Raw genomic sequence first — 11083 nt, forward strand, 5'->3', positions numbered from 1 at the left:
GCCAACCTCCCACTGATCTAAAGACACATAAGAGAAAAGACCTCACTTAATAAACTAGGAAGTTGATAATATCTATGGCTGGTGAGCCAAGAAATAGAAGTAAAGACATATTACTTATATATCATATAAATAACATTATATAGAGGTATCCAGAAGAATTAAAACTAGAAAAGGTTACCCTTGGGAAGTGGACTAAGGCTGGGAGCAGTGAGATGGAAGCTTTTATTAAAACAGAGCAGTTTTAAGTGATCAGCAAAATTGCAAGAGAAGTACAGAGACTCTCCATGTTCCTCTGCCCCCATAGGTACATTCCCTACTATTGACATACACCATCGGAGTAGTACATTTGCTATAGCTGACAGATCTGCACTGACACATCATTATTACCTATAGTCCATGTTTTATATTATGGTTCATTCTTCATACTTTATATTCTATGTTTCTGGAATAATTTACACTGACATGTACAGGTGGAGGCTTAAACCATGTATATTTATTATTTTGATAAAAATAAGCAAATAGGATAAGTGGAAAACTTGGGGGTTTTCAAAGTTTGTTTTTTGCTCAATTTACCAATAGTATCTTAAGACATGGCACTGTCACATGGTCTTTCCTCTTGAAGGTCTCTTATGACCAGTGAGGAAGAGGAGGAAAGCAAAGAATGCCTATTTACCCCATCATACATGCTAACTGAGAACTCTAGGGTTTTGGCTTAGTTACTATAATAGTCAGGAAATCAGAAACCACTTTATGCATCTCAAATAGGAAGGATTTTAATATAGGGAATTACAGATTAGGGGAGAAAAGGTCTGGGAAACCATTGTAACAATGGCAGTTCACAGCACTGAAGCAGGAGTTTCTCAGGAAGTTATTTGGGAGCTGCTTCAAAACGAACAGGCACTGAATCATCAAGATTAATGGTCAGCCCTTCCAGAACTCACTCAGGGCCTCTCTTCAGCAGATCTTTCTTGGAACCATAATTGAGAGGTGCATTCCTTCAGGAAATGTAGTCCCTGACCTCTCCTTGGCAAAGGAGACCTTGGCAGGGAGTGGCAGCAATGTCAAGTTGATACAATCCAACCCAGTTCCCAAGGACTTTGGTGATGGCTTATGTGAAATATCCAATGATAAGAGCAAAGGCCATGTGACAAGATGTATCCTCTCTCTTCTGATACCATTCTATCCACAGTCCACCCCCAGGGTGGGGGTGGTTAGGAAAGATATATCTGTAGGAGCTGGGTACAGTTTGTTTATCAGATCTTTAGAGAATGTCTTTCCATGTCACTACTGGACCTGTAGAAAACTTATTATACTGGCCTTGTGACTATCTTCCTCCTTCTGGAAAGAGTGCACATTGACCCCATGGCTCCTATTCTGCAAAGGACTAGTTATTTTCATTCTCCAAAAAAGTAACAGGGACAAGTTACTAGCAAGGGGCAGGAATGAAAGCACAAGATGTTATGTAGAGTCCTGTTCTTTTTCCCTATTTGGAAAGTTCATGAATGCTTTCCATCTTGTGACATTTGTATTAGCAAGCAGAAAAAATGCTATCTTATGCCTCAAATAATCAAAGTTTTAGGAGAGTTTTTTCACTCCAAGTTATCTAAGTTATAAAAGAAGTCCTGAGGTCACCTCACGCTGCCTTAAAAAGCACAGACCAGACAGATGTCCATGGAGTTAGATGGAAGTTGCTATTTCTGCCACTTGTGTAATAAAAGAAAGACACCGTAACAGCAGAAGGCTGAGAAACCAGGTAACCAATAACAGCCAATCATAACATTACCTTGGGTAAAAAGTAAAATGAATAGCATTAAAAAAAAACTCTCCTAATTGGTGTTTGTTTCCCAGCTCTTGTTATTTTATTTCACTTTCATCAAAAAACAACAATAAAACACAGTTAACTATTTAATCTCCCCTGATCTTGTGAGGAAAAGATCCTACTAAAGATGAGACTGTATTTGACTCCCACAGTTCTGGGGACATGAAGCAATCAATAAAGCTCCTTGAGAATATGATAGCAATAATCTCTGCTGAAATCTGTATTATCTGATGCTGGAAGGACCACAGTTGACAGAGGATTCTGGGAGTTAACTTCAACTGTAGTGGAGGGGAAAACAATAAGACACACGGAATCTGCACCCACGTGTTTACTCTCTAACTGGACCTCAGCATTGGAGGTGGCAGGCCTGACAAAGGATATGGCCTCAAGCTCAGAGCCACACCCTAAGGAAGTCATCCATGCACCTGGGACTCTATGCCAGGTCAACAATTCTTCCAACCCAAGAAACAGATGGGCCATGACTGGAGACACAACCAAATTAAAATCACCCACGCCCTACCCTTACGAGCTGTGATTGGAGGAGTTATTTAGTTCCTGTTCCTGGAAAACAGAGAGAAAACCCAACTAAAAGGTTATTGGAAGGATTCACTGGAATAACCTATGTGACACCCAGCATGCATCTGGTCCCTAGTAGCCCTTTACAAGTATCAGTGCCTTTCTAGCACTCAAAAGGCAGTGGAAGGAGGATGGCAAGTTCAAAGCCAGCCCTGGCTACACAGTGAGTTCAAGGCTGACCTGGACTACATAGTGAGGCCCTGTCTCAAAAACACACACACACAAACACAACAAAAAGAAAAAAAAAAGCCTTTCATAGGCATTATCTTTTCCACTTCTCCCTCTTTCTTTTCTTTCTTTTTTTTTTTTTTTTGGTACTGAGGATTTAACTCGGGACCTTGCGCTTGCGAGGCAGTCGGCTGAACCACTGAGCTAAATCCCTGGCCCAACTTCTCCCTCTTTCTAAATCCTCTCCTGTAGGTCACAAATATGATAGTCATCATAACCATAAATGTGTTACTTTCTGCCTACTGTACTGGAAAATGATGATTTTTTTAAAGCTGTAGAAATATATATCAAAGGCTTTGAAGGAAGTGGGAAGAAATCAAGCCTTCTTGAAGAAATGGCTGATTTTGAGGCGAGATATGTACAAGATAAGCCTGAAATGACTTAGTCTTCCAAAAAGCAAGGAGGTTTTCAAAGACAATGATTGTCAAAAGAGTCAAAAGTCAATTTAAAAAGACTGGCCCAAGGTAGGACAACTTAAGCATCAGTAAAGACAATAATAGAATTGTAGTTATAACATCCAGGCACTCATAAAGACACTAAAACAACCAAACAAACCTCCTTTGTCACCTGTGGAAGATAGGGGAACCAACTCATTATTTTAAAACTGGCAAATAAAGGAAAAGAAGAAATCCTATCCATACCTGAGGATAATCAGGTTAGTTGCTGAAAAGTTTCTCTTAAAGTATTTTAGCTGACAAAAATGAATGATAGAGTTACCATTGCTATTTGCATTTCATTATAATTTATAGCCCCTAAAAATTAAAAAGGCTATTAATATCACCCAAAGACACAACCGGATATCACGTCCCTCCAGAAGGATCATACAGCACCACCTAAGAAATGGTCTTGCCCCTCTTCTCATACACACATATCAAAATTGAACATAAACCTCAAAAAGTCTCTAGAACTAATTATCACTAAATTTACAGTGGGTACCTTGGTCATGAATGCTTTTGTTTGCAAACAATGTGGTTTGCAAACAATGTGGTTTGCAAACAGAAGCATTTGGCAAAATTTGTTTTTGTTTGCAAACCGCATTGAGTGACAAACACTACCATGGCTATCTTTCCCGCATGAACACAAACATGGCCATCTTTTCCAAAATTGTAGAACAAATTAAGTTTGTGAGCCGAGGTACCACTGCACAAAAAATACAGGGATTATAAGAACAAGTTAAGTGACACTATAATGCTGAAATAAATTAAATCTAGACTACGGAAGAAACAACACATCAGTTGATTAAAGAAAATATCACCACTGAGGTAGTTAAAAGAATTTCCAGTGAATGCTAGTGGCATGGTGATGGAATTTCTTTTGTGTGTGGGGGGGGGGTGTAGGATTGAACTCAGGACCCTGTGGTTACCAGGTAGGTGCTGGTGCTGGAATTTTTATCAGGAATAAGATAATGTATTCTGAAGACACTGTGGAGAAGTCTGGCAGATACCAACTACCCAGGTGATGGAAGTTACCATCACCTGTGCCCCCAGTGTGCCACAGTGAGATGAACCCAGCGTAAGTTATGGAATACATGGCCTGGGTCTCATCATGGGGCAACATCAGACAGAGCCATGCTACAGAGCGAAAGCCCAGTCAGAACTGTCAAAAACAACAAGATCAAGGAAGCACTGCAAATGAAGGATCCTGGAAAAATATCTGCCAAATACATGTCACATGACATCCCGGATAGTGTCCTAGGCCAGGGAGCAGAAAGAGCCGTGGTGAGATGGCTAGTGTGATCTGACTGGGCTCTATGGGCGGGAAACCAGTGTCACACCAGTGCTGATTCCCTCACTTGGAGGGCTGGATGTTGTTTACCTGTTTTCCTGTTCTGTACTGTGCACCCTGGAGTGAGTGCTTTGTGGTATAAAACATATGTCTGCAACTTGCTCTCCCAATGTTGAGAAAAAGAGAATTGGCAATGGAGTGAATACAGGATCATAGTAACAGGTGAGGATGCAGGAGCAGGCATACGGGCATTTTTTTATACACACCTGGAGGCAACTTGATGGGGTTCTCCAGCACATGTGTTTGGGCCTGGTTGGAGGCTCGCTCTGTTTCAGCAAGGGCCCGGGCACAGGCCTGAGTAATATGTCTCTCCAACATCTCAACCTCATCCAGCCGCTGCTTATAGAGCTCCCGAATCTGGCAGGTGGATGATCAAATGCAAAGAAATATGGTGAGCTTCCATAGCTTTACTCTGTCCCATCCCCATATCAACACTTACAATGAAGTGCAGAAAAGCCAGAGAAATATTTCAGTCATTTGGTCCAACCTACCAGATGTGAAAACTGAGACTCATGGTAGGAAAGGAACTAAAGGTTTCACAGTAAGATCAGTAACAGAGCCAAGCTTGGTACCCCTTTTCATGGTTTCAGAGGAAAGAGAGCTGCTATCCACACTGTGAAACCCAAACACACTACCTGTAGGTACTTAGCACATTACCTGTGGGGCAACCCAGATCCCAGTTCAGAGAGGGAGTCTCACACTTCCCAGCTATAAGCAGCGCAGTCAGCAGACAGCTTCCAGCTGTCAACCCCAATCAGTCTACCTAAGCTGCTGGAAAAAGCTCATGAGGTCCTTTCTAATGATCCACACCTGGTGACTGAAAGACAGAAGAATATATAAAAGCTTAGCTATTTTGACCCAAAGACAAAAACTTGAACAGTCAGTACTTTCTCCAGGGCAACCTATTGCATCTGCCAAGTTTACTGGGTCCTCATTACCATTCAGCATCTTCAGTGGCTCAATCCTGCTTTCTCTCCTTTTCCTTCTTACAGGTGTTTACTGATAATAAACAACTTGTAGCCTAGACTCTGTCACAGCATCTGCATCCAAAGAACCCAACCTAGATGCCCAGTTCACACCTCAAGACTAATTACAGATTGACTAGTCAGCCATGCAAGCTTCTGATCCATATTTTCAAGCTCAGAATTCTCAAGGCAAGAAGCAAAGTGCTCACTGGTAAAGGTAATATTCAAGACATTCTGTGCTGGCGAATAGTGTTCTCTATTGTTTTCCTAGAGCTGACAGAACTTCAAAGATATTTATTTAATCGTTATTTTAATAAAGATTTATTGTGCATTTGCCATGTACACTTGAGAAAAATGCATCAAATATGGTTTCTGCTTTCAAGGAGTTTACATTTTAGCAGGAAGGGTCAGGAAAAGATACAAATAAGTGGAACAGACTCTTAAAAGTGTTATGATGGAATATGAATGAGACTATAATGAAGGCTAGGAGTAGGTAACTCAATGTTCTTGAGGCCAGGAAACTCCCTCACAGGAGACAATGGCCAGGACAGTTCATTTGTTAAACATAAAGTACTTTGCTTTATACTATCATTTGGAACTGCTGAGAACCCCTGACCCTAATTCTTGGAAGTGGGAATCAGCATCATATCAAAATAAACTACCAATTATCACTTACTGAGCACCTACCATGTTGTAAACACTGTGTTGTAAATCTTTAACTGAACTGACACATTTTATCCTCACACCAACCTACAGTGTAGAAAACTACCTCCACTTTATAGACAAGGAAACTGACGCATACAGAAGTAAAGATTTCCCAAGGTCATACAAATGGTATATAGTGGAGCCAGGATTCAAACCTAGAGTGTGTGGTTCCAGAGCATTTGCTTTTAATCATTAGACCACACAATACTTCTATAGGTGGACCTGGGAGAAACCAGCAGTCAATGAGTATGGGGAGGACTCAAGTCAAGGCACAATGGTATCTTCTGGTCTTCCCACCTACTCCGGAAGCTGGCAAGGGAGGACCACACCCAGCTTGAATTATTTACATCTTCAAAAGAGTGCAAAGCCTTTCTTTTGCGTGCATGGTAATGGAATCAAAGCCAGAGGCACTCTACCCCTGAACTACATCTCCAGCCTTTTTTTTCTTTTGCTTGAGACAGTCTTGCTAAGTTGTCCAGCCTGGCCTTGAACTTCCAGTCCTCCTACTTCTGCCCTCTGAGTGGCCGAGATGATAAGCGTATGTCATCACACCCAGCACAAAGCCCTAGACTTTTTTTTCCTTAAATTCTTATATTGGTACATTTTAGGTATACAATACATTTACATTTATCATTGGGAACTTCTACCTTTATATGATGTATCTTGGTTTTTTGTTTTTTGTTTTTTGTTTTTTTTGGTACCGGGGATCGAACTTGGACCTTGCGCTTGCGAAGCAGGCGCTGGAACCACTGAGCTAAATCCCCGGCCCTTGGTTCTTATTTTTTCCCCATTCCCCTACCCTCCCTTCAACTCCTCCACCCCTCCCTCTTTACAAAGACTTTGTTTCCATTTTTTCCTTTTCTAATACTTTTTCCTTTCCCTTCTTTCTTTTCCCCTACCCCTCCCACTTCCCCTACCCCTTTGGACCTTTTCTTCCTATTTCACATTATCAATTATTCATTTTAATCCTTATTTACACTTTCAGTTTCTCACACCAGAGAAAGTATTCAGTATTTACACGGGTGTCCTATTTATTTCACTTAAGAGTATGGCCTCAATGTGCATCCACCAGGGATCGAACTCAGGACCTTGCACTTACAAGGCAGGTACGGTGCCAAACCTTATATTTAAAAGCAGAATCACTCTGCCAGTTCAGACCCAGGAATAGTAGCTATTTGCAGGAAAGCTATTAAAGAGGTAGTCTCTAATGGACTAGGTCGGAAGGTTTATAGGTTAACAATGCTTCACATATTCTGGCTCCTGTAAATGACACAGATGAGAGCTAGAAATTCAAGAGCAAGGTCTGGCCTGGGTTGGCTGAAGTCTTAGCAGAGTGAATGTGCAGCCCAAAGAATAGCACAATGAGCCCCATCCAGGGGTCCTGCCTGGGTTTCAGGAAACCTATAACCCATGACAGGGTAAGGCTAGTCCCAGCAGTATCACATACCACATAGACACTCATATTAAAGTTTAAGTACACCAGTTAGATTGTAAGCTATAGAGGACAGGCTGCTTGTGTGTGTACACTCACACACCTGTATCTCGCTCCTGACTGAATCCTCACTGTCCAGAACACAACATGGCACATGGTAGACAATAAACGTGTTAAAAGAATGAATGAAGCTGGGGCAGGGAGAGGGGTTGGACGTAAGTCACTTCAGGGGCAGACAGATAGAGGACAGAATGGAGCACAGAAGAGAGGCAGATCTGAAGGGCAGGAGGCACCCGGCAAGACGGTGGGGTGGGAGATGGAGTGACCTCAAACTGAAGGGAATTTGGGCAGAGAAAACCTCAGCACAGAGAACCCAAGACAGCTGGTTTCCTGTCTGAACAGATGAAGAAGCAGAGTTGCTGTTAAGCTTGAGAGTGCTTCCGAAAATCTGGGCGTGGCTTCTTTAGTCTAGATTGTGGCTCCTGATAGAAAGGCAGACCAATGGAAGGAGTGGCTCTTGGCTGTATCACCTCCAGAGAACAATTACTCAGTGGTTTACGCTAGTCATCTTATCTATCTTGTATATGCAATATATATATATATATGCATAGTAGATAGTCGCTACAAAAACATGCTATTTGAGTGTAGTAGTGTGTATTTGCATACTCGTTTAGTGTCTTTCTAGGGAATGTCGGCTTCACTGCGGCAGGGAATTGAAACACTGACTGGCACCGGCCAAGGCTAACACGGACCCGGTGCTGAGTCCTGCGGGGCGGTCCGGGTCTCGGGCACCGTCCGCACACGCGATGCGACACGCGAGGCTGCGGAGTGGGTTACCTGCTGCAGCTGGTCCACGAACTCCTCGTGGCGCGCATTCTCGCTGCCGCGGGCCTGGATCAAGCTGGCGCTCACGTCCTCCCCGATCACCTCCACCGAGTACAAGTTGCGGAAGACTCGAGTGAGCAAGTGCGAGATGTCTTGGCTGCGCAGCGAGGAGGGGCGTGGACGCAGAAGCTGCGGCTCCGGGTGCGGCTGCTGCGCCAGGGACCCGACTCTGCGGGGCCGGGCCGAGAAGCTGTAGTGTAAGACCTCGGAGAGGGCGACAGAGGACGGCAAGGAGGACTTCCCACTGATCTGGTTGGAGCTAATGGACCCGGCCAGACGCGAGGTCTGTGACGACTTTGTCAACTCGTACTGGGATTCCTCAGACCTCCGCGCCTCTCTGGTGCTGATCTCCATGGCAACTGAGACGCCGCTAACTTCTCCTCACAGCACTTCAGCTTCCGGCGCCGCCCCTTCCGCTTTGCCTCCCTCTTCGTCTGCGTCCCAATGGTGTCCTCATCGGAAACTCTCGCAACCTCACCGTTACCCCTTTTTAAGGACAGATTAGTAAATATAGCGGCTGGGGATTTAGCTCAGCGGTTTTGCCGCCTGCTGCGCAAGCGCAAGGACCCGAGTTCGATTCCCGGTACCCCCCCCCCAAAAAAAACCAGATTAGTGAGTATGAGGTATCTATGGAGAAAAGGGCAAGATACAGTCAGGCCAGTCTGATTGCAAAGCCAGGTTCTGATTACCTGCCTTCATACATTTATTCTTTACTGTGTCCATCAGTTGTTCATTCACTCATTTTATATTGGTTGTATAAAGATTCTGTTTCAGGCCCTGTGCTGGGAGCTCAAGATACCAAAGGAAGTAAGATGCTGCTTCTGTGTGTGTGTGTGTGTGTGTGTGTGTGTGTGTAAGATGTATTAAGGTCCAGGTGGAGATAACTGCAACTATTTGTCATGGAATCCCAAAGGAGAACAAGACATTAGTGTGTATGACAAGCAGTGGCTTCTTGGAAAAAATGAAGACCAGGTAGCGATTTAAAAGAATGAGTACACTCAACATCATTGTCATCGGGGAGTGGAACTTAAAAACCACAATGTGATATTACCACACACTTAGTAAAATGGCCAAAATAAATTTTAAAATTACTTGAATTTTCTCAAGGGACAAAACAAGTGCTGCTGAGGATATGGAGCAACTGGAATTCTGTATATTGTGAATGAGAATACAAACTAGTACAATTCTGGAAAACAGTTTAGCAGTTTCTTATAAAGTTAAACATACAGCAGCCTTACTGAGAGGGATTTCTCCAAGTGAAATGAAAACCATGCACACAAAACCTTGTACAGAAATGTTTATGGTCATTTATTTGTAATCACCCAAAATTGGGGGGAAATAAACTGTAGTATTATCAATACAATTTAATACTACTTTAGTCATAAAAAGAGAACAGAACTTTTTTCCAGTACTGAGGATTGACCCAGCACACTTTACCACAGAGCTACATGCCTAGACCTTTTTTTTTTTTTTAAAAAGTTCTAAGTTGCCCAAGCTGGCCCTGAAATTGGAATTCTCCTGCCTCAGCCTCCCAAGTAACTGGGATTACAAACATGTGCCACCACACCCAGCAGCGGTAAATAGACTTTTGATAAAACACAGGGCCGGGGATTTAGCTCAGTGGCAATGTGCCTGCCTTGCAAGCTCAAGGTCCTGAGTTTGATCCCCAGTACCAGAATAAAAATAAAACACATAAGAGCACGATGACTCTCAAGTGCATTTTGCTATGCTTAGGTAAGAAAAACCCATTAGAATCCAATATATCCACTGAATGAGTCCACTTATAGTGCCTTCCAGAAAAATGCCAAACAGAAAACAGGTCAGTAGTTGACAGGAGCTGGGGACAGAGGCTAGAGCTAACATAGGGACATGAGGAAGACAGGACATGGAACTGTGCTGTATTTTGGGTGTGGTAGTGGTTACACAACCATATGAGTCTGTCAAACTTCACAGTAAAGGTTGGATTTTACTGTATGTAAATGACACCTGATTGTTTTTTTAGTGGGAAAAAGGAAGTAAGTACTTACTCAGGAAGTAAGTACTTACTCAGGAGTAAGCCAGAGGAGAAGGGGGAAAGGGCATGTATGCAAAAGCTGGGAGAGAAGGCTGCATGTGCGAGGAGCTGCAAGAGACTCAGAAGTGAAATGGAAAGAGTTTGAAGGTGGAGGGATGAAACAGGTGAGACCTAGGCCACATTAGGAAATGTGAACTTTATGCTGAGGAGAGTGTGAGGACCATCAAGCATCTTAACTTGAGGCATGTCATAGCTCTTTATTTTACTGTACCAAGATTACTGGTTGCTGTGAGAATAATGGGAGATGAGATCAATTAGGAAGCTATTACACAAGGTTGGGAAAGAGACAAAGGAGCTTGCGTGAGGGTGAGGGAAATGGATTAGAGATAGATCCAAAAGGTAGAGTTAACAAGACTTACTGATAGATGATGGCAGATGAGAAAGAGGGACCAGAATGACTCCCAGATGTCATGTCTGTGTGGTCGAGGGGGTGATTATATCATGCACTGAGATGGGGAAAAGGATTGCTCTTTCTCAGGTGGCATCTTGACATCACATTGACCACTGTCATCCGCACACCATGGCTTCTGCTTTTAGGTGGCATCATAACCACGTTCTACTCAGGGGTGTGTCTGCTCACATTGTACCCTGAAATCCACTTCCTGAGATGAGTT

The 11083-nt window shown here is 43.1% G+C and overlaps 1 protein-coding gene across 4 annotated transcripts in view; it reads right to left on the reverse strand.

The window, feature by feature from the left end:
• Dlec1 (DLEC1 cilia and flagella associated protein) overlaps window positions 1–8912 on the reverse strand; it is a 61159-nt gene extending 52247 nt beyond the window's left edge. For 3 of the 4 annotated variants that reach the window (XR_015439511.1, XM_087182067.1, XM_087182065.1), the window contains exons 1-2: window positions 8348–8911; window positions 4615–4765 (exon numbers count right to left, since the gene is read on the reverse strand). Coding sequence is in view for 3 of the 4 variants with exons in the window: in XM_087182067.1 (XP_087038193.1) it covers window positions 4615–4765; window positions 8348–8749 (553 nt within the window). In the remaining variant the exon portion in view is untranslated. Of the gene's footprint in view, window positions 1–4614; window positions 4766–8347 lie in introns of all 4 variants that reach the window. The other variant, XM_087182066.1, reaches the window with a different exon arrangement.
• Window positions 8913–11083: the final 2171 nt, after the last annotated feature.

The sequence above is a fragment of the Heterocephalus glaber genome, unplaced genomic scaffold (genome assembly GCF_053883595.1).
Source record: "Heterocephalus glaber isolate CG9 unplaced genomic scaffold, H.glaber_assembly_v1.0 deba00001472, whole genome shotgun sequence".
NCBI lineage: Eukaryota > Metazoa > Chordata > Mammalia > Rodentia > Bathyergidae > Heterocephalus > Heterocephalus glaber.